The sequence below is a fragment of the Scleropages formosus genome, chromosome 11 (genome assembly GCF_900964775.1).
Source record: "Scleropages formosus chromosome 11, fSclFor1.1, whole genome shotgun sequence".
Classification (NCBI taxonomy): domain Eukaryota; kingdom Metazoa; phylum Chordata; class Actinopteri; order Osteoglossiformes; family Osteoglossidae; genus Scleropages; species Scleropages formosus.
In genome coordinates, this window is record NC_041816.1 from 2507136 (window position 1) to 2531300 (window position 24165).

The 24165-nt window shown below is 44.2% G+C and overlaps 1 protein-coding gene across 1 annotated transcript in view; it reads right to left on the bottom strand.

Moving 5' to 3' along the window:
• Positions 1-24165, bottom strand: part of LOC108934528 (N-acetyl-beta-glucosaminyl-glycoprotein 4-beta-N-acetylgalactosaminyltransferase 1-like) — an 83397-nt gene that overhangs the window by 11899 nt on the left and 47333 nt on the right. The window contains exons 7-9 of the mRNA XM_018752427.2: positions 19950-20017; positions 10797-10875; positions 1994-2060 (exon numbers count right to left, since the gene is read on the bottom strand). Of these exons, the coding sequence (XP_018607943.2) occupies positions 1994-2060; positions 10797-10875; positions 19950-20017 (214 nt within the window). The remainder of the gene's footprint in view (positions 1-1993; positions 2061-10796; positions 10876-19949; positions 20018-24165) is intronic.

The following is a 24165-nucleotide window of genomic DNA, read 5'->3' on the forward strand; positions in this document are numbered from 1 at the left end:
AGGAGTGCATAATAAACATTTTAGCCTTACCATACTCAGCACTTTAAACCGTTACAAGTTTTATTCACATTTTGTACCACCAGCTGCCGGTATAAAATAATTAGAGAGGAAATTTCGTGTTTATTTTTATCAGGGCCGAGCAGCGCTATGAGTTCCTCAAGTTAACAGCCTCAAACATTTTAATAAATAAAACAGAACTCATAAATAGGTAATGACCTGGAAACGAGGAGTGAATTTTTTTCACTGACCAATATCATTAAATAACACACACACACACACACACACACACACAGATGCAAATTACATTATGCACAGTTAATGTAAAAAAGCTGCATAGAGAGAGCGGTAAGGGAGGAAAGGTAGAGAACCGGTTGTGGAACATGAAGTGAGGCCAAAGGTCTGTTGGGTTCAGCTAAAACGCAGCGGGATATGGTGGGATACTGCATATTTTGCGGGATCGGAGGGATTATGTAAAAGCGGGAGAGAATGCCTGCAACGTGTCCAGCCAATAGATCTTCATTAAATGTGTCTGTGTGCTGGAAAGAAACAGGGTTTATTTAATTCTGGCTGTCTCCTGCCATAAGTGCTCCAGCATGATGCAGGAATCATTGGTGGGGGGGGGGGGGGCATACAGAAAACCTCGTTCACAGCGAATGAAGAGCCAGAATCATGCCGTCATCCTGACCGATGGCGAGACCGTGGAAAGCCATAGACGTGAAGATGTACCCATGGGCGCAGGGCTTTCGGAATCTAGCACGATAGGGAGGGAGGCAGGGAAGTGTTTCGAAGGTCCTCTGTAAGTTCATCTGTGAGAACTGCCCTTGCTAACATTCGTGTTCCGGAAAAAGCTCTTGTTGTTAACACATTGACCCAGCTGAATGATGGGAGTATGACTGGAAAGCGGGATTCGGGATCAGGAGAAAGTCAATACCGCCTCAGAGACTTTGCACACTCATACACAATATATTCGAAAATTATGCTGTTAGGCACTTCATCTAATGTATCTCAGCCTAAAAATGATATTTTTGGAAGCCAAAATGAACTCATTTTAATTCGAAGTATGCGGACGTGAGATGATCAGTCATCTACTGCATACGTCTTGGGTTCATACCGCATCAATATTTGGCATGTTTTGTGACCAGCTTCAGGATTACTGATAAAGATTCATATAATTATTATTATTTATTCCTTCAGCAATTGCTTACAATGCAGGTTTGCATATTAAGGTTTGAAGATGCAGACTTGCATACTAAGCTAAATTATTATGTAATGCAATTGTTTATATGTACTCTATCTCCAAAAAAAATACTAGGAAGGTGATCAGAAATCATGGATATTCAGATAAAGTTTTATGCAGCTACTCGTGATGTAAATTGGTGCATACGATGAAGGAAACTAACTGTACTTAAGCATCACACGTCTGCAGCTATGTCTCTTTCTCCTAAGGTAATGCACATATTGTATTTTCGATGAGAGGTACGTCACTTTGGAGGAAAGCGTCGTCTAAATGAATAAATGTAAATGTATTAACCATTTTTACAGGTGGGAAATTTTTACTGTAGCAATTTTTCAGGTCGGTACCTTAATCCAGAGCATTATTTTGAACCGCGTTACTCTAACGTCAACACTTGGGTGGCAAGGCAATAGCTTTAATGACTATGCTGCTCCATAAATTTAATTTTGCACTGTAATAGCAGGGTACAGTGCTTATTAAGAGACGGACAGAATGAAACACAATATCTAGAAACATCAGCAAGTCTAGAGCAGGTATCAAGCTTTGCAAACCCAGATCAGTGGAGTCAACGGAAATTCAGCTTTTTTTTTTTTTTTTTTTTTTATTTTGTGGGCACCGTCATCAGAAAATATGAAGAAAAATGTGTCCTACAGTAAAAACAACTTTCAAGTCAGTTGTTTCTGTTTGAATTTGTCCTTTGAGTCAGTAGCTCCATTTTTACTCGGCACAAAGGAACGATCAATCAGGAACCAGATTTACCCGTGTAAAGGGAGATGTATGAGGAGTCGATGACCTCATACTTCAGGCCGGGCAGAAAAGGACGCCACTGAAAGAGAAGAGCAAACGCAGTCAAAGTCAAAGACAATTTAGCAGGCGTGAGTGTATCACGCGTACGGCAACACTGCAGAACACTTAGTTGAACCCCGTGCCGTGACATTGACCGCCGTGAAGGCTTTGGGAATCAAAGCCTTTAAGAAGAATTAAGAAACGCATTTTGAATCTCAACAAAGTCAGCATCGCCTAGCAGAAAACACCTTGCCGCATACTTCTCTGGTCAGCTGCAAAAAGTGAGTTGTTTGCAGAGGGCTCTGTTTTCGATGATGCACTTACCATAGGGATGCAATACGCTGCCTAGAGTTCTATGAAAGACATTAGAAGATGAATGCATCATTACTCATTAGCTCAGCTGTAATCAAGGAAGACAGGTCATTTTCAGCAGTAATGGCTGAGACTGTAATTGTGCTGGTCTTGGATTCCGACATACTCGCATGTGCATGCATTTGAACGCAAGGTCAAGCAGCTGACGCGGTGCTCAAATACAAAAATGACCTTTCATTTCTCCATGGTGAATGTGTTACTGGTTTCTCTGAATGTCTCATGCATAACGTATATGCGTACAACAGGACGGCACATAGTATCAAGTCAAGTCAAGTGGGTTTTTATTGTCATTCCTCTGTGTAGCTTGTATACAATGGAAGGAAATGCCGTTTCTCCGGGACCATGGTGCAGCACGGAACAGTACCCAAGACTAAGTGCAAATACACAACAGTGTGAGACGAGTGCAGGACAATAAATATACAGAACACAACAGTATATACACAGGACTTCTGATCTCTGAATACTATCTCTAAATGCAGTTTTTTTTTTTTTTTACTTAGTCCAGAAGGACCCAGTCAGAGTTATTCTTCGGTTACTTCAAAATAACTTGGTACTAATTAATACTATTATTAACAGTCCTTTTATTGGCTCTTAAAGCAGTTTGTGTGTCTTTACAACTAATAAGTACTAACAACAACTTTATAGTAACAATACACACACATTGTCGGAACCACTTGTCCCAAACGGGGGTCGGAGGGATCTCGAGCCTAACCCGGCAACACAGGGCGAAGGGGACGCACCCAGGATGGGACACCAGTCCGTCACAAGGCACCCTAAACGGGACTCGAACCCCAAACCTACCAGAGAGCAGAACCCGGTCCAACCCACTGTGCCACTGTGCCACCGTGCCCCCCCGCTATAATAACAATAATAATAACAATGTGTCCATCAGATTTTAATAACCACTTGTTCTGAGCAGGGTCACGCTGATCCAGATCCTATCCCAGAAGCACTGGGCACAAAGCTATGGGGTACACCCTGGAGAGAACACCAGTCCATCGCAGGGTAGCCACACACAGACGGTCACTCATCCATTCACACACCGAGGGCAATTTAGAGTCACCAGTTTACCTGACCTGCATGTCTTTGTACTGTGAGAAGAAGCCCATGCAGACACAGCGGGGACATGTAAACTCCACACAGACTGAGCAGGGATCCAACCCACATTCCCTCACACCACCCAGGTGCTGTGAGGTGGCACCACTATTCACTGCACCACTGTGTTACTCAAATAAATAAATAAATAGGCAGGTACCTTGCTCAAGGGTACTACAGCTGGAGCAGAATTTAGACCTGGATCCTTTAAGTGCAAGGGAGTGGCTCTAACCACTCTGCTACTTCTCTGTATTATTTTAACTTTTATTTAATGAACACCTGTCAAAAATTCACCTAGCAATATGAGGTTTGTATACTAATCTATCTGCTGTGATTTATCTGATTATAGAGCTGGGTAATTTTTACTGGACCAATTCAGGGTAAGTACCTCAGTCAAGTACCTTGCCTTTCACCCAACCGGCTGTACAGACTGCTGTAAGGCAACACAGGGTGCTCCACATTTTACCTTTTGTTCTACCTGACATGTGTTTCCCAGGGCAACGCTTGCGTCTCGGAGACGGATCAAAAAAAGGTCTGACCTGAACTGCCATGTACCATATATGGTATCTTACAGTCATGTTCCACATGGAGACAGGTAGAAATCACAGAGAACTTCTACTAATTTTCACTAATTATGTTATTTATTTAAGTGTAAACAGGACCAAAGAAAAAGCCTCCTGGCCAAAGGTTTGGATTGATCTTCAGAAACACACACACATTTTCTGAACCGCTTGCAGCAAGCCGGAGCCTAACCCGACAACACAGGGCGTAAGGCCGGAGGGGAAGGGAACGCATCCAGGATGGGATGCCAGTCCGTCACAAGGCACCCCAAGTGGGAATCGAACCCCAGACCCACTGGAGAGCAGGACCTGGTCCAGCCCACTGCGCCACTGCGCCCCCCTTCTTCAGAAACAATTATAAAAATAAATATTCAGATCATAATATTGGAAAATCATACAATCACATCCTTATTTTAAGGGATTCCAAACTTATTGTCCGCAGTGAACGTCTCATGGAATTTATTATGAAACTGTTTAGTTATGGTTCTATAATAAGAGAACACATAATTTTTCTTCTTCCGGATAAGTGTGGGAGTTTTTCGGGGGCTTGTGGAAACAGCACGGTGGTGTGTCAGTAGCACAGCTCCTGCGGCAGCCGAAAAATTTTGGTGATCTAATTGCTTTTCTGATCAGAGCCGCGTTTAAATATTCTTCCTGCTTTTGTTGCTCGACTACGAGACGCGCTCTGATCTCAGGCGCTGCAGAGCTTATCGCCTGGCTGTAAACAGTCCACTGTGAAATCAGAGAAAATCAGCTGAGGAGGTAGAAATGAATCTCCAGACATATTTATGCATCAAAAAGCACTAATCAGGCTGTAAAACTGCAAGGGGGAACTGCGGTATTTGATCATATTGTTTTCTGGAGAAATCTTTTGGACATAATGACTTGTATTAATGAGTTATTTCTTTTGAAAGGCTTATAGCCTCTGAGGAACGCCGCTCATTTTTTCTGATCTCAGAAACAGACGTTAGAAATATGGGCTGTACGTTCTCTATCCATTTCCTTTTCTGGAGCAACTTTATGCGGAGTTACAACAGATAGAGGTTTTTCCCCATCCTTGCGGAGGTTAACGTGTACTCGTTCGATCGATCATGTAGCATAACAGGGACTTCCCCACGGGACACAAATTCTTCATACACGGTCTCCGCAGAAGTCTAGAAGAACCCAAAAAAGCTCTGGGAGGTGAATGGGGCTTTATAATTTAGAATAATGTTATGAAACTGAAGGAGATGCAGGGGTGCAGTGGTGCTGTGGCGCTGTGGGTTGGACCACGGTCCTGCTGTCCGGTGGGTCTGGGGTTCAAGTCCTGCTTGGGGTGCCTTGTGACGGACTGGCGTCCCGTCCTGGGTGTGTCCCCTCCCCCTCCGGCCTTACGCCCTGTGTTGCCGGGTAGGCTCCGGTTCCCCCGTGACCCCATATGGGACAAGCGGTTCTGAAAATGTGTGTGTGTGTTATGAAACTGTCCCTTCCTTCCTAACACACTTGATCTCATCATATTAGACAATGTTTACATAAAAGTGGTGCTGCTGGTAGGTTTTGTGAAGTGGGTGAAGCAGCATCGCTTGGCTCATTTCCTCTGCTCTATGCAGAAATATTTTCAATTTCTTCTTTCTGTCATGGCTTATTAAAGCCCTCTTCTCTATCTCTCTAATGGGCTTGTCAGAGAATGTCTTTGTGTTTTTTTTCTTTCCCTGCTTAATGTTGGGTTGTCCTGTAGAAGGCTGTACTTTCCCCATGATGTATTATCGATGCATTTGTCACACTGCAATTGAAGAACTTTCTCTGCATTCACTCTTTCCTGCAGTTACACACCAATTTTTTCTGGCTCTCAATCTCAAAAAGCTCTTGGATGCCTGAGCTTGTGAACACAAAGCAATGTGTGAATGGTGAAGTCGGAAAAAAAAAAACTAGCAAAATCACCTCCTGGACGGAGTTGGTTTGGGCGATGCGAAAGGGTGATGGGTGCTCTACACACACGGAGAATGGAAAATGAGAAGAGAGATTCAAGTGATGACCCCTATGTAACAATCATCCTATATCCAGCAATGCTGACTGATCAGGGGAGTTGAAGGTTCAAATGGTTGACAAGGGTGCCATTTACAGGACTGCAGTGAGACACCCGAAGGAGCGGGCGTTTTTTCACCTTAAATTACAAATATCGGTAATGCTATGGTATTTCACTGACTGAGCAGCAACCTCCTGGTTCTGCTGAAATTACTGCCATTACTACAACTACAATTACAATGAGCACTGCAATCTTCCACCAAAACCTTACTTGTTGGCAAAGGTCAGCAACAGAAAAGTACTTCAAACAAAAGGTCACTGTATAGCTGTGCAGCTCAAATGATTCAAAATTGCATTACTTCTAAATTGAACAGTAGGGTATTTGCTCTTATGTAAAAGTAAAAACTAGCAGTTTAGATTTACTATATTGAAAATACAGGCCCCACAGTAGGAACTCAATGCAACAAAAATCAGTACAGCTTTCATTGCTGACATCCAAATCTTTTATTTTTTCAATACTTCGTATGTCCACCTTTGTTATGGATGACAGACTCAATCCTCCTCTGCCGGTTTCTCAGTTCTGGACCTATGGGCTGTGTCTACATGCATGTCTGCATCATGGCTCCACATGGAAAAGAACTGACAGAGGAACTGAACAATCCAATTGTGAGACTTCACGAAGATGGAAAAGGATACCGGAAGGGCGATGCAGCAGCTCGCCATAACTTTTTTGCTGTGTTGCATGTAATAATATCAGTGAGAGATCAAAAAGGAAGCAAACACAAGCAGAGGGGCACAGAGGAGTTGAGTGGATCAGGTTTAAAAAAACCTTAAGCAGTTAAAACCATACTGACAGTTAAGGTGAGATGTTGACACCCTGGTATGTAAAGTCTCCCCGACACACAGCTCTGTGAACAACGCCCTTCTGCTCAAACTCTGAAAGAGCGCTCATCATCCCCTCCTCCCGAACATCGCCGAGGACTCGCAATGGACTCATCCATCCTAGTCCCCTAGTACCAAGTAGCATCAGTAACAGTAACACCAATACCAAGACAAAAGGCTCTATAGTCTTGAGTTCCTGAGCACAGCATCCACAGTCTGTGTTGTGCTTGACAGCATACATGTGTCTTACGATTAAGCTTGCAATGGTCAGTTACGCTTAATAACCAAGGCTCGGAGCTAAAAATCCCATTGTGACCCATCCTTGGATAATTACCATACCTATCCTGATGGAATAAATGATCTCTTTAGGTAACTACTGAGAAAATTACCAGTAAATGAAAGTCACATTGTAGGTTCAGCTGGCACTTTCTTTTCTTTTATCGGTGTGGATGGCCATGCTTACCATAATACAGGAGAAGCAGCATCACCTGCGAGCAACATTAACCATTACAGAACCCCATGTACTAAAGCACAGGGATACAAGAGAACATAGAAACCAAAGCGCAGTGACGCTGCCTCTCCCAGAGCAGCTCTCCTCCAATTATTTCACTTTTGATATTGGCATGTGGTACTTTTGTCACAGATGAATGGATGTGCTGGCCGTTCGCGTTCATTATAGCACCGGAATAATTGATTTGTGAATGAGCCACGATAAATCTGTTGCGCTGGACAGGGTCTAAAATGCATTCCGACATTAAATCAAAACCAGGCCATGTAACAATGAGTATCTGTGAGAGTGCATCCTGATTAATGGAATGGCCCTCTTTATATGATGACAATGTCCTTATGAAACAAACCGTAATGGCCGCTGAAGTAATGTCATATATCATATCAACAGTGAATAATAGAGGAATGTAGACTGGGTCGTGACTAACATCTCAGATTTAACAGGCAGCATCCATAATGGCAAATACAGCAGTATGAATTTAAAAAAAAAAAAAAAAAAAACTTGACATTTCATTCTGCAAAGTAAAACATATTTGTCTTTTTCAAGCAAAGTAACTTAAAATCTCCATTTATCAGTTATCAGTGTCCACTTGTGCAGTGCAGGGTCCTAGTGGTTTCAAAAGCAAAGGCAATAAGGTAAGGTACACCCTGGTGGGATGCTGGTCCATCACAAACTAATCACAGAGACTTATATACAAAGGGCAATTTAGAGTCACCGATGCACTAGAAACACATGTCTTTGGGCTGTGGGAGGAAACCAGAGCACCTAGAGTAAATCCACAATGACACTGGGAGAACATACAAACTCCACACAGATGGAGCTGATTTCAAAACCACAACTGAGCCCAATGCACTGGAGCTCTGAGGCACCAAATATATCCATTACGTCATTGTGCTTCCTCATACCTACAGTTTTGCCCATGAAATTCAGCTGCATGCAGGTTAATTACTTTTTGGATAGTACCACAGCAGGGCCTTGTGCTTTGATGGAACAAAAGCAAAACAGAGACGAAAAAAAAAAAAAAAAAAACACCAGGACGCTGTGCTACTCTACATATAGGAGCTGGGGAGCTGCTGTAACAAGACAAGTAAGGGATGCAGTAGCATTTTGAACTGTCTAAAAATGACAGGCTACAAATGTAATGCCGCATGCCTAGAAGTGATCTCTCTAGGCATTGTTAGTCATCGTGGTAAATAGGAGATTCTCGCTCTCTTACCTTCCTGCGGAAACAAATCCTTCATGTTCTCATGTTGGGGGAAGAGGGTAGAACCACATCCAAGTGGTGGATTATTAGGACTGAGCAAATCATAGGAGGGAGTAAAAACAATCAGGGAAATGAGGGCTATGACAGATGGCATCAGGTAGAGAAGTTCACTGAAGGGCTGAATGATGCAGGGATGTATAGGGTGTCCCATAAGCCATTGTATCACAATAATAATCAGCAATAGCTAATTAAAAATAAAAAAAAAAAAGGATAAGCTGTGACACAAAAATAGTTGTTGCAGTGAAATCCAGCCAAATTTTTGGCTACTGTTTTGGAAAATCTGTCAAATGGGGCAGTTGCGAAATTGAAGAGTAACTATTTGGCTGAGGAGCATATAGTTGCAAGTGTTCGGGCCAATTAGAGGTGAAATACCAGACAGGCAATGATAAGGCTTGGAAATCCATCTGTTTTAGGTTGTTACAAACAAGCTTATCCCTATGGAAGTGTTCAGGATAGCACCGAAACGGGTCGACCAGACACAACAGTGAACGAATGCGTAAAGTTCCGGATTCCGTCAAGTGTTCGCCTTGCAGGTTGACACAAAAATGATCATCAGAAATTGGAATACCATGTTTAACAATACAGGGGGTGCGGTGGAGCAGTGGGTTGGACCGGGTTCTGCTCTCCAGTGGGTCTGGGGTACGAGTCCCACTTGGGGTGCCTTGTGACGGACTGGCGTCCTGTCCTGGGTGTGTCCCCACTCCCTCCGGCCTTATGCCCTGTGTTGCCGGGTAGGCTCCGTGACCCCGTATGGGACAAGCGGTTCAGAAAGTGTGTGTGTGTGTGTGTGTGTGTGTGTGTGTAACAATACAGTGATGCATAAAGAAAGATCTGCTGGCGTACGTATTATAACGACCCGTGTTACCGAGAGTTTGGGTGAAAAACGGGTCTATTGTAAATTGTTGAATTGTGGGAAAAATGTGAAATGTAAGTGTTCAGCCACTGGGGAGACTTATGGGGAATGTAATGGGGTGACCGTGTTTGCCAGTAAGGAAGGGAGAAAGCCTGGGGGTGCTAAGCAGGTTGGGAAGGCTGGCTTGAGGTGCAGGTTCTTGAGGAAGCGGGGTCCTCGGACCGAGAGCTTTGTTTCCCTGCGTGCCGGTGTTCCAATAAATGTTCACAATGAACGCTGCCTGTGTGTCCTTCTTCGTCCCCTCTGAACCCAGAGCTCTGTGCACCACAGAACGTTTATTAGAACACCGACACACAGGGAAATAATGCTCTCGCTTCGAGGACCCCCTTCCTCGAGGACCTGCGCCTCAAATCTGCCTTCCCAGGTTTTTTCTCCTTGCCCACTAACAAACACGGTCGCCCCCTTATTTTCCCCGTAAGTCCCCCCAGTGGTTGAACACTCTTACATTTTACCCAGAATTCAACTATTTACAATAGACCCATTTCTCGCCCAGACTCTCGATAGCCCGGGTCGTTACAATACGTAAGGATCACAGTGGTGCTCTTGGCGACCTGCAGGATTCATAGCTCATAGTAGGGTTATGGTAACTCATGGGTGACCCAGCAGAGACAACTGATGAACGGTCAGAGAGTCTGTCTCAGGCAAGAAACCTCTTAACCGAAGTAGGAACAGGCTGTCGGCACCTTTTTATACGTAAACCTAACCGTAGAAACATGAAGAGCAGCAGGATGGAAACCTGGGTAGCAGATAGCTGTGGGTCACTGCTGCACGATGAATCTCCTGATGTTACATTCAAAACCGATTCATACATTCTTGTTCTCTAGGAATATGGCCTCATCTATTCATGTTTTTTTTTTTTTAACCTGTGGCTTAATGTTCTGGTATTTCTTCCGCCACAGAAACTTCTTAAAGCTTTCAAGGTGCTTGATCTGACTCAGGGTCTTTGATTCTGGTGCATGGGGAGCAAAAGGTCACTTGTTCAAAGGGCACAGCGGCCCTGGTTTTACCTGAAGGAGCGTGGTGCAATTCCTTGTCTGCAACCACAGCTGCTCACTGTGCCCCCTGACCGGTCAAACATTTGAGAATGTTTATGGATCAGGAACAGCCTAAGATGCTGCTGAGGACATTGCACAGTTGCAGGAATGGAACTCTATTCATCTTGTGGCAAGCACACTTACCCCAACCTCTACGTGGTCCGAACCCTTGTCATCTTGCTTGTGCAAAACCTCAAAGTAGTACCTCCGGGAATAGATGAGGCTGGGGGAAAGAAAGGGATGAGAAAAGAGTGAAAGGGAAATAGCAAAGAAACTCAAAGCAGACAAATCATAAAGAGGGGAGGTGGTAGCAGTGTCATCTTTGGAGTGGGAGGTTGTAGGTTCACCTCTGGCTGTAGTACCCATGTGGAAAGTGAAAGCCAGGCAGGTGCTAACACTACTTGAAGTCACTTTGGAGGAAATTGTCAGCTAAATGAATCAACGCAGAGTGATTATTTATTCTTGCAAAGCTGCATGACAGAGATGCTGAAGTGTTTGAGTGGTATCCCCATTAATGAAAAAGCATGGTGATTGAATCCAGGGTGGTGGAAAGGGCACTGGTGCCATAACCTGCTCAGCAAAGCAGCTTCAGGCCATTATTCAAAGTAAGGAGAGTGTCACTTTTTTGCAAAGGAACATATGGCGCACGAGGAGAGCGAATGCTGTTGTCAGGCATTATTCCCCATCAAGCATGAACTGGAGTCTCTAACAGACCATCACAGCCAATGAAAAATTCTGCTTGAGGACAGGACCGTTGAGGCACTGTTTGATTTCCTGCAGGAAAGTGTGTGTGTGTGTGTGTGTGTGTGTGTGTGTGTGTATGAGCGCAGTATGACTAAATGTATTTATGTGTACGAGCGACACCCAAATCCCGTTCACTAAGGCACTTTGAATTCTTCTCACTTAATCTCCTGCAGGCAATCAAAAGCGCACATGATAGCGTGCTTAATGTCTTATTATTATTTGTTCAATGAACTGACACTTGTTTCCAAGACTGACAATATTAGGTTTCAATACTAATTTTTGTCTGATTTCTTACCCCTTTGTACAGTATGATATTTCACAGTTCAGGCCAAGCACCTGGTTTAAATGCACAATAATCTGGGTCTTTCAGAAGAAGATGGGTGCGCTACCTGTTGCCCCTGCCTTCATGGCACAAATAGCCTTGTGGGTTAATAATGGCAGTGTGAAGTGTGAGCACCTTCCGCATGTTACTCTGATGTGGGGTGGATATTGCTTGACTCATTATCTTATCTCATATATCCCTGTCCAGTTTCATTCCTACCATTGCTGCTCTCCTGACCATTTTAATCAAACTCACCGGCGGCGGTCAATCATTGTTAACTATTATTTAGCTAACGCTTAGTCCAAGGGAACACAATATTAGATCATAAGCTTTAACACAACTGTATTACCAATTTATTCAGGTGTGTGAATTTTACTGGGTGAGTACTTTGATGAAAGGTACTACAAGAAGAATGGCGATTCAAACCCGTGTCCTTCGACTGCAAGGCAATGAGTCTAATCGCCGCGCCACCTGCTGCCCCTGTCCTTGCTAAGACACTGCGTCTGCAGACACCGACAAACGCGCACGTGCGATACCGATGACAGGCAATATAATTCACTCAAAAACAGCGCTACACGAAAGCAAACACTCATTTACGTTTCAAGTGTTTTTGAGTCACGCGTCCCTCAAGAAATTGGCCTGTCAGATCAATGCCCCTGCCTTCAACAGGTCTGTAAGTGTTAATCCTGGAGAGAAAGGAGTCAAAGAACAAGTTAAAGACGCTAGAAATTTCTGAGCTTCAACATGACAGGCAAATGAAGGGTGCATAACTGCTTAAAAGAGAGAGAGCGGGAGTTGGGCGGCAAAGCAGGAATGATGTAAATACCAAGCAATAGGACATATCAATTCTGCCGCCATCAAATGCTTCAAATATCACATATACAACAATTGCCACTAAAAACCCTATGGCTGGAGGGGACACAACCGTTCCATACAATGCAAACCTGGTTTGGTGTTTTTCTGTTTATTTTTTTAATAGCTCGGTGCGAAAGGAAGCCGATTTCAGAAGCAACAGTTGTGATTAAAGTCGAGGGCTTCAGATAGAGATCACACTCCAGGACGGTGAGAGACAGTGACAGGTGCGTGAATGATAAGTAGATGGAAAAAAAAAGCTGACAACGGAGTTCCGGGAGGCAAGAGAGAGGGAGCAGAAGGGGCAAAGTACGACTTGGTGTGAACATTGCGACAGATCCATCTTCTCAGTCATGTGGTCTGCAGAAGAGTAAATACTTCCTCTTGAAGAACTGATAAAAATTCATCAACGTGCAGCATCCTCTGTTACACAGTTTATAAATGGGCTGAAATAAAAGTATTATACTACTATTATAACTTTTATGGCATATATGGCATTAATGGGAAACATAAATTGCACTCTTTCAGGGTGTAATCGTGGCTCTGGTTGGAAGCCCTCGTTCAACACCGTGTTTCCTCGACCCTGGGATGGGTTGAGTCTGCGGAGTTGGTGCGTTTGCAGCAGCTGATGTTATTTATGGAGGTGCGGTATTGTTTAATTGGGGTAGTTCAGCTTGTTGATGGTGAAGGACATGTAACATGTGTGGGGGAGGTCTAGGATGCCAGACTGTGCCGTTGAGACTTCCTGAGGTGTCGTGGCCTTAATTCAACAAAACATTGACAAAGGGAGGTGCCCACTAGGCGACGTCAATGAAATACCCATGTTGGCACCCTGTGGTTGTTGTGGTGGTTATGAGAGGAAATTAGGCTGCTCGGTCTTGAGTCATGGAGATGTATGATGGGAATGCTGAATGTCTTTCTCTGTGGTCTCATGGTGAGTTGGGCTGAGTCCTTGCGTACAGTCGTTGAAATATGCGCATGGGCTGTAACATCTTATCCTGTGTATATTGAATGCAATCGTGGCTCTGGTTGGAAGCCTGGATCAGGATCTGAGTAGATCAAAACACAATATGGCTCAGTAATACAATCTTGTCCGTGATGCACGTGGACAACATCAGGTACTTGATTAGCAGTTATTAAAATTTGTAAATCATATTGGGTAAGAGCACAGTCTGAGAGGATATCGATTATGGGAAACGGAAGAAAAATTGCAGCCAATCCAGACATTACCACGACAATTAAATCCTAGATCAGATATCTCTGGGTTTATGGCAGGGGTTCTTAGCCGGGGTAGAAATCTGAAAAAGCCGTGGTGTCATCGGATAAAACCTGAAGCTGGCTTTTATTATATCACTATGAGCTCTTAGTAGTTTTGTTTGACTTTGAACTTTCTATTGATGCCTTCTGATTTTAATTTAAACATTTAATGAAAAGTCTTTCTTGTGTCTCTGTTGCTTCTTAAGGTGCCCTTAAAACCAGCAGGAGGGCAGGGAGGCAGTAAGGGTAGATATTATTTGGTAGCCGCACAAGAGCAGACTGCAAAATATTAGCTTTCCTTCAGCTTTCACTGCGCTTTCGGGTTCAATAGCTGGGGTGGGGATAAAATGAATCACTCATTTTCTACGATGATACCTGAATGGTGCCTCTACGGAAAAATGCATAATGGCTGAAGTGTTTAACACCGAAGCTCTGTTTAAAAGCGCTAATTGCCGCAGACAGACAGAGGTGATGCTGCATGGAGGGATGGATCCCGGCCCGCCTTGGAGAGATTAGAGAGCGAGCCCGGAACCCGGCTCACTGCCTCTCGGGTCCAGCCTGCCGCAGCTACCGCACAGTCCACTTCAGCATATTAGCAGTACAGCTCCACCATAAATTAATTAATCAAGTCATTAAGCCGAGTGCTGCCTTTTTTCTGCTCCGACTTGTTTTTTTTTTTTGCCACATCATTATTCAATACACTCAGCTGAATGCATAATTATCATTGCCGTTGTTCAAGGCCATGGAGATTTGCCCACGGAGATTTGGACGTTTCCAAGCGGTGAATAATACGGGATGGAGCTTAAGCCACGGCACGACATATATTTGTGACCAGAAAGAGGGATTCAGAATCTCATGGGATATTTAATGAAAAGATAATGTTATGAGATTTAAGTGCCAGCTTGCAAATAGCAGTAACCTTAGATTAGGTCAGGGGATGGCATTTGAATTTTAATGCAGAAATCGCCCACCCCCGAGCACAGAGGACGGTAAACACGCACGTGAATGCTGTAAACTCAACGATACAAATAAGTTAACAGGGCCTTTGCTTACTTCCTAAAGTGAAAAGAGCAGATCCGACCAAAAGAGTAGCAGGAGTTTCAGCTTCCGATGGCAGCAACATCAATGGCATCAATCCAGCCTGGTTCCAGCCAACATTTAGTCTGTGAATCAGCCAACGACGAAATCACAGCATCAGGGAAAGGATTCCTGCCTGGTTCAACACCCTCTGGCTCCCAGTCTCATCAGCTGTCAGTGACCGGACCCTCGGCGTTGAAGCACATCTTCAAACCGCACTCCCCCACTTGGCAAATGTCACCTGCGTGCTGCGACTCTCGGGAAGGGCCTTATCCCACAGTCGAACCGATAGCTATCCACCAGCATCCCTTTATGTGGAAAATGTTACTCTTAACATCTGCATAACAGCGTTTCGGCAAAGCGATGCCAATGCAGCAAGGTGTCAAACGACTGCTCTTCATTTGTGAAAAAATCTTAGAATCTGCATAACAGCATTTTAGCCTCCAGTTTATTTTAATGGCGTCTTATTAAATGTCAAGAGTGACAAAAGCGGTACAAAGTAGGGGAAAATAATTTTTAAAAGCCTGGCTGTCGAGTCTAGAGGCACAGCAGCGGAACATGATGTAGCTGTGGAAATAACTCCATCATAAGCAGAACTGGGTGTGATCATCTGCACAAACACACCATTACAGAATAGCTGACACCACCCTTACCCTGGTGTCTGTGACGGTAACGGTATAGATAGCTGTCAGACTGACTCACTCCATCAGGATAACTGACAAACAATGTGTATTCACCCCTTTTCCTCATACAGACACTACAACAACAACAACAACAACAACAATAATAATAATAATAATAATAATATGCATCACTAATCAATAGCCACTTATCTAATGCAAGGTCATGGTGGTCCAGACCCTTTCCTGGAAGAATAGCTCATAAAGACAGGGTGCACCCTGTTCAACATTCTGGCCCACTGCAGGATAATCACACACTAAAGGCACACACACACATACGCACATTGACTGAAACCGCTCGTCCCGAGCGGGGTCGTGGCAAGCCGGAGTCTAACCCGGCAACACAGGGCGCAAGGCTGGAGGGGGAGGGGACACACCCAGGAGGGGACGCAAGTCCGTCGCAAGGCACCCCAAGTGGGACTCGCACCCTAGACTCACCAGAGAGCAGGCACAGGCCAAACCCGCTGCGCCACCACGAAGGGCACAGACACTAAGGGAAAATTAGAGTCAGCAATTCACCTGAATCACATATTTGGAATGTGGGTGGAAACCAGAGCACCTGGAGGAAACCTACACCGACACAGGAAAAATAAGCAAACTCCAAACAGACCGAGTGAGCTGGATTCAAACCCACAGCCAAGGAGTTATGATGCGCCAGGGCTACGCGCTGCTCCACCATAACACCCATAATAATAATTCTTAATTCGAAGCATGTACCTGCATTTAAATTAAAAATCCAGCCTGATGGTGAAATGTGATCTTAGAAGGTAGGCTTTGTGATGGAATGCAGACTTGAGTAGTGTGACAGACTGAGACACACTCCAGCGACAGGTTAGTGTGCTCCCTAGGGTCTCCGCAGCACTCGTTGCTCTTTGTTCAGTGACTTTCCCAATCCGCAAAGAGACGGAGCTTTAATCATTTCATGCCTACTATAGGAGCCGCTCTGCAAAGACAGCTGACAACTGGGGAGGATTTAAAGGCATGCTGGGAGATTTAGCCTTGGGGAAAAAGTAGCTCATTCCTCCCTGCCTCACGACAACGGCCAGCTGCTTGGAGACACAATTTGACCTCCAACACACACTTTCTTATGCATCTTTCAGCTTTGCCAGATTTCATTTACACTTTTACTACATGAAGAGAAAAGAAGATGTCCTGGTGGACTTGCAGTCTGCTGGAAAGGTAATCGCCAGCGTCATGGGTGGTGAACTTTGGATGCCCTTCATCACACAGTTTGAATGATTTAGGGCAACAGACCACAAGCTGGTCTCCATGCCAACGGTGGTGATCTATCAGCCAGTGATACCCAAAACCAGGCCCTCCGAGGGCTCAGATGAGGTTCAGGCCATTTTACACTTTGAGGTCCCTTCATTATCTGGAAAGAGGGATTAAAATTCTTTAATGTAAAGAATGACAATTTTTTAATTTGCGGAATGCTTGAAAGTATAACTTTATTTAGCTTTAGGCTCTCTCGCTTGATTCCTTTACATATTATATTATAATGCACCCCTGGCTGAAGTGAGGCCCTGACTAAATTGTCCTGCAGACCCCCTCTCTCAGACAGCCCGCCCATTTTTTTTTTCATGCTATATTACTAATAACGGCAAATTCCCTTAACGAACCTTAAACTAACAGCTCTTCATCCACTTGTTGCCCATATGCATTTTGGCCTGGATGTGGGTCATCATCTGGGTTAAATTTAATCGTTGCCTCATGGCCACAAAAACATGACCTTATATTTCCTTTTATTGCTGAAAATGCAAAGCTTGGCTCTAAAACAAACAACAAGTTTGTTGATTTAATAGATCATTTTTCTCTAAAGCGACGCACAATGACTGCTGTGTAGTTTTTCTGTGACGCCGTTATATAAGGTGACTTATAGTGCTTGAAACACTGCACTAAAGTCCCTACAGTCATTTATCCATCTGTACAGCTGAGCAATGCAGCACACACACACACACAGACACACACACACACTCACTAAGGCAATGTAGTGACCAGTCACCTGAAACACGCCTTCAGACTGTCTGAGGAAACCCATATGGGCATGAGGAGAAGATGCAAACTCCACACATGCTGAGCAGGGATCCAACCTACATTCAGTCATACAGCCCATCGCCCATTAGAACAGTTTCAGATTTTATTTTTAAGAGTGAGAAAAAAAAATAGTAAAAAAATAATGAAAAGCATTTCATTGCTGTATCTTAGGCTTTCCGAGTTTTTCGGCCCTCGGTGCAGCACGTCAACACTCTCATCTGCCTCTACAGTAATAGGGTGGAGTGTTGACCTACTGGGACTCTGTATAAATAGCACTGGAAAAGTCAACTGCTCTTAAGTGACCCTGGGGATGGGGAGCGATATATCCTCGCAGACACTTTAGCCTGCAGCCCTACGAAAAGCTACTGAGGCTGCGGAATTAGATAAATTAGAGCGCCCGGCTCATGGTGGGATGGAAACGCCGCCGTCAAGGGCAAAAAAAAGGTAGGCAGACAACAAGAGTAGGAGAAACGGCATTTTCACACAACATTACATTTACATTTACTCATTTAGCCCATGCTTTTCTCGCAGCGTTAAGCTACCTGCAATTATTTAGCCATTTATTCAGCTGGGTAATTTTTAACTGGAGCGTTACAGGGGTTCAGTACCTTGCTCAAGGGCGCTGAAAGTTGGGGTGGAACTCAATCGTGCAACCTGGAAGCCCAAAAGCAGCAGCTCTAGCCACTACGCCTCCTGCATTACAGATGACAGGTCAGCTTTCTGGATTTACTCGCAAACGCTTTAGACGATTAATAGAGCAAGCTAATCACTTAATTTTTTTTTTTTTTTTTTACGTCCAGTGTGCACCTCTGACTGGTTTCGAAAAGCTCCTGTTCGTACCCTTCTCGCAAAGCGCAAAGTGGAAAAGGTGCTTATAGTGCATCTTGTTGTAAAAGGAACATCTCCGGCAACAATAAACGCAAGTGACTGCGTGGCCTCGTTGTTTGGGTGCGTTAATATATTCTGCTGCATACAGGTTTTATTAAAAGCTGAGAGCGTCGGTGAATTATTCAACACGTCTCCCCACTCCACTCGAGTCTCGCCTCCGGTACCGATCGACACAATGCGAAGGGGAGCCGGGAGAGGCGTTTCGAATTAACAGGGACACTCTTTGCAACCGCGCTGCCATTGTTATTTTTCCAAACAGCATTCATGCGCTAAGCAGCTGCCTTCGTGAAGGGCGATGCACACGGCATGCAATCGCCAGCTGCACCCGTTCACCTGCTCGTGCAGGGTAACATTCACCGAGCCGCTCGGGTCGCGTACCGCGCTCCGGGGCAAATCAGGAGTATCCCCCAGGTTTTGAACTTACAGCCTTCTGGTGCCTTGTCTCCTTCAATACCCACTACTCCAACCTTTTGAGCGCTCGCACCCCCACAGGAGGGCTTAGTGCTGAACCCCTGTTCTGCAAAACGCAAAAATAATAGCATGCTGCAGTGTGAGTCGCGATAAATACATACACAAAGGGTCTGGAAACAAACAAATCATAATTACTCTTCGGTGGGACCTGGCGCTGGATGGAGTGGGAAAAGCTTCTTATACTTCAGAGCTGTGGAAACACTCATCAAAGGTAGAGAGGAGAGCTATTGTGTTCACATTAGTGTCAAATTGGTATTGTTGTTTCAGGTGTGTAGAGATGCTCAGCTCCCCCATGTACTCAGTTACCTGCCTACTATCCTTGCTCGAGGAGCTGGAGTGGAATACATTACAGTACGACGCATTTCCTTCTTCTCTCTATTGGCCCTGCTTGACTGGCTGGAGGCCTTAATGGAGTCCTGCAGAAGTTTCAACATCCAGCCAGCAGCTGAACCGCTCAAAAAGCACAAAGTAAAATCTGCAGGAAAACCTCACGGTAAGAAGGGTTGCTGGGCGCTAGCAGTGTGTTTATATGTCAGGTTGGCTTTCTACTTATATGTGTGTTTCCATACAGGTGAGAATACATCTGAGCTCAGTGGGACCCTGCGAGGCCTTCAAAGTTTGGGTAAGGCCGGATTTAGGCCTATCATTCGTGCTCGGATCGCATTCGCTACGAACGACGACAGAGTGTACACTTTGGGACTGAAATCTGATGCACGACATGATTGCGATCATGAAGGATGTGAAGTCCATCACAGGGTAGAGTCAAAGCCACAGAAAACATGTCAAAGCATGGTTATGTGCAATGCACAGAGCGCAGGACTGGATGTTTTGACTGACAGTTTTTAGTGAGTGAAAGCAGAGAGGAAGATGTAAAAAAAAAAAAAAAAAAAAAATGTCATGCCATATTGATGCATGTCAATGGAAATGTGTGGGTAGAACCGGAAGAAAAGGAGCCAACGGTGGGGTACTTACTGAACGGGTTTGGAGGACTGAGATCTGAACTTGCTGAACTCCCCTGGAGCGGTCCACTCTGATCCCAGCTGCAACGCAGAGGAGAACTTGTCTTTCACTGAGAAATGAGTGCATAAACCCCAACAAGCGCTTGCAACCAGCGTGTAGAATAGGGGAAGCAAAACCCCTACTCTGGATCAGCCTCATGAACTTTAAACCAAAGAAGAGAATATTGTCTGGTACAATAATGAGAATCCCTTGCATTTTTGTTCATTGGGGTGGCAACCATTGTGATTTATTAAAAAAAAAAAGCAAAATCATATCAGGCCCTTTAACGTTTTGCATTACGGTAATATTTGTAGTGAATAATGCGATAATGTATATTTTGAATTAAATGTTTATCTCTAAAAATATAATGGGTCACAATGTAAATACTTTGCTTTTCAAAGTAGTTCTGAGGACTGGTAACTTACTGAATGCTAAGTAACTGAAATTATCACAGACATCATTTATGTCTGGTTCATGAGAGTCATCCTTGTGGGCATCTCTGATAAACCAGAACTCTGTTGTAGCTGAAGCAGCAGCTTAGATTAATCCTCTCCTTTGTTGTTATAACATCAACCACCCAATAAAACATCAATTTCTTTTTATTTTCTTGAAAGCCAAAGACGGTGCAGGCATTGATCTTAAATGAAGCCAAATCCCATAGTCACAAACATTGCTGGTCTGAGCGCGCAGGCTGTCGTTCGCCGCCTGCAGCCGTAGCGGGGATTCAAACGGCTCTCTAGCACGGAACTGGTCCTGTGCTCCTTATGGAACACGGTTTGGGACACAAATGTAATTTTAAAATGTAAGCCCTCAAGTTCTTGTGACCCAAATGACGTTCTACAGCTGACCGCTTCACCGGCGCCCCCCAGTGACATCCCGACGGGGCAAAAGCCAGCTGTAACCCTACATAATGAATCCCGCTAAGGCGCCTCTCAGGTCCCGCGCACGAAATAATGCATGCAGGGCTGAATTAGCCTGTTATCCATTATTTACCGGCATCCAAAAAAGATCACTAAAAGGCTGGATTCGGATAAAGAAAATGGAACCAAATGCTCCGCTGCATAAGGCGCAATGCACAAAGCTGTAACAGAAAAGCAGGACGACGCAGGCAAATATGGCACCCAAAAGGGAACGCAATCTGTGATCACCGTGGGACGGCACAAGTCTAAAATACATTGCCTTCCGAGCTGTAAAAATACACACTTTTTATTTTTCAAAGAAATAAGGCGATCACTGGCAGACAGAAAAATTCTCACTCATTAACTTCTCCTTGAGCAGCACGCCAGAACCTCGAGATACACATCAGACACCAAGGTATTTAATATGTATGTCCAGAATGCCATTATCAGCAGGCCTAATGTATTTATTTTGATATTATTAAATATGTACTATTTAACATATGCAATGTGTAGTACAATAATGCTATAAAAATATGCATCAATGGTATTTCATGTTTCATGTATCAGTGGATCACATCATCTTTTAATGTAATTTTTTTTTTGTTCCTCATTAGTAAAACTTGTTTTGAAGTTGTGAGCTCATTAGCCCTTATTTGTACTATTATTGTTGTTTAATACCGTTATTTAAAATGCGCTTCTGTAACATCGGTTAATTTCATGCTAATTAAACACCACTAAAATCAACAAAAACATTTTTTTGAGAGAAGCTCATATGAATCAATGAGAATGCCTGTAGAAATTCAAAAAACATGTAGCAGAACATTGTTGCTGAGTAAGACAACAAGACCTGGCTCCTCATCCTATTGGGGACAGGTGGCCCCCAATGTCACGCAGAGGTGTGTATTAGGTGTATTAAATGCATTTTCGAGTTCCGATATTTTCGACTTATGATGGGTTTCGGGGAACGTAACCCCATCGTAAATTGGGGACCACCTGCGAAACTGGATATGCAGACATGTTCTGGTTTATCTACGACTTTTTCATTTCGTTTTCTTCACATCCGTTTTTTTAAACTTTCCGTTTATTGTGAAGCAAAACTGATCTATGTTTATGTCCCAAACCAGCGGATGGCAGTAAAGAGAATACTCACTTCTCACTTCCACAATGTTTACAGCAAGTGTCTGGCGCTCCTCAGTCGTTCGTGATCGATACCAAGATGATGATTGTTACATATGTTTATAGGATGCATTGATCATAAATCAATATTGAACATGAGTTAGCGGAAAACATGTATTTTTATTTACAGTCTTTTAATTAGTGTTAATTGCAAACAAAAAGTCAATACAAATACATACAGAGACACACAATGTCTACAACCCCTTGTCCCAAGCGGGGGGTCACAGCAAACCAGAGACTAACCCAGCAATATAGGGTGCAAGGCTGGAGGAGGAGAGGACACACCCTGGACAGGACACCGGTCTGCCACAAGGCACCCCAAGCAGGACTTGAACCTCAGACCCACCACATAACAGACCCTGGGCAAACTCATTGCACCCCCATGCCCCTCCTGGACAGAGATGTTAAAATATATTTTTTTAAATTATTTTCAGAGCAGGGGGGTGTGGTGGTGCAGTGGGTTGGGCCTCGTCCTGCTTTCTGGGGGGTCTGGGGTTCGAGTCCCGCGACCCCATATGGGTAAAGCAGTTCAGATGGTATGTGTGTGTATTTCCAGAGCCTACCCAGCAAATAAACTGAAGTACATTTGATTGTAACTTATGAAAAAAGTAATTCTGGAATTGCAAAGAAAACTAATTGAGAACAGACCCCCCCCCGCTCCTAATTTTGTTACAAAGCCAAGTGTAAAGTGTTTACAAGAAGCTACTTTTTGCTTTCAAACTGTTGTTGTACTGAAGGCGTTTAAGGAGAAAATTGGTAGAAGATGGATGCATATGTGGTAAAGTGAGCTGGTGGGAGAGGGAGAGAGAGTGGGGGGGGGGGGGGGGGGGGGGGCACGTTCCTGATCTCAAGGGGCTGAGGACACCTGCAGAAGCAGCCCAACCCTGGACCCATCCCAAGCCCTGCATTTTTCTTACCCGAGCGAGGGACACACAGGGCCCTCTAATAAGTGGCCTTTCAGCAAAACTTCTTTTGATATGAAAACAAAAGGCAGGAATCACAGCAAGCCACTCTTTAATTGCCTGTGCCATTTTCTCTCATAAGTAAAATGCATATTCACAAGACCAATTAAATATCTCTTCTCGGCAGTCCTCCGTGTGCACATGCGCACGGTCCCGGAAAAGCAAATACACAGCAAGCCATTCATATGACTCCCTCAGAAAGACCCATTGATCCTGCGAGCATTAGCTGACCTCGCTACACCCACGTCCACGAGACGCGTGGATGTGGCGCTCGGACCGAGATGAATAGATATGCGTTCAAATTCCTTTCCAGTGGAGGGGGTGGGGGATGGGGGCTCGTCTGAAGAGCATTCCTGTTTTCACTTTAAGGAGCCTCAAGCAGGCCAGTGCGCACAAACTAGGTGAAAACCAGTGCCACAAATAACCTGTGCCAAACTCTGACATGACTCATCCGTTTAAACACACGAAATTTGTGCCGGGGAAAAGCTTAGACTGACCTTTACGGACGTCGGTATCCTGTAAAATGAGAGCGGCGTTTCAGCTAAGCTACTGGATTTCTTGGATTCATTCTAAAGCCTCGATGATGCACACTTCTTAGATGAAACCCACCATAGGCAAACTAATTTCATTTTGACTGTCATTTGATCAATTACAAATCTTTTCAGAGGACACATTAGACGGCCACCCACCATTCTGCTGATTAATTTGGGCTTGCTAACCGGGAAATAAGAATAAGAATAGGTACAGAGAGAACGCTGAAAAAAATCTAAACTTGCTCTGTGTCTTGCTCTGCTGTCAGTTTGGAGTTATTTTCACTATCTGAAGCATTATGTTATGACAGTAGAGTATGTAGCAAAAAAAAAATAGAAAAAAGCAATATGGTAATGAACCTTTGGCCAGTTAGTGGTTACATTTATGAAGGGTCAAAAACTGGAAATCTTGGCAATTGGTTTTGCCACCAGAGGACACATGGGTCCCTCTCTCCCTCTGAACTGCTGAATCCTTCCAGCATTCAACAAGAGTCTCAAACCTACTGTTCTCCCCAGCAGCTAACAACTAATTAAAACGGCATCATACAATGTGCCTTGACCATGTATACATTTGCTGTCTGACTTATTTCTTTTATTACTGTCTTATGACACATTTTTTTTC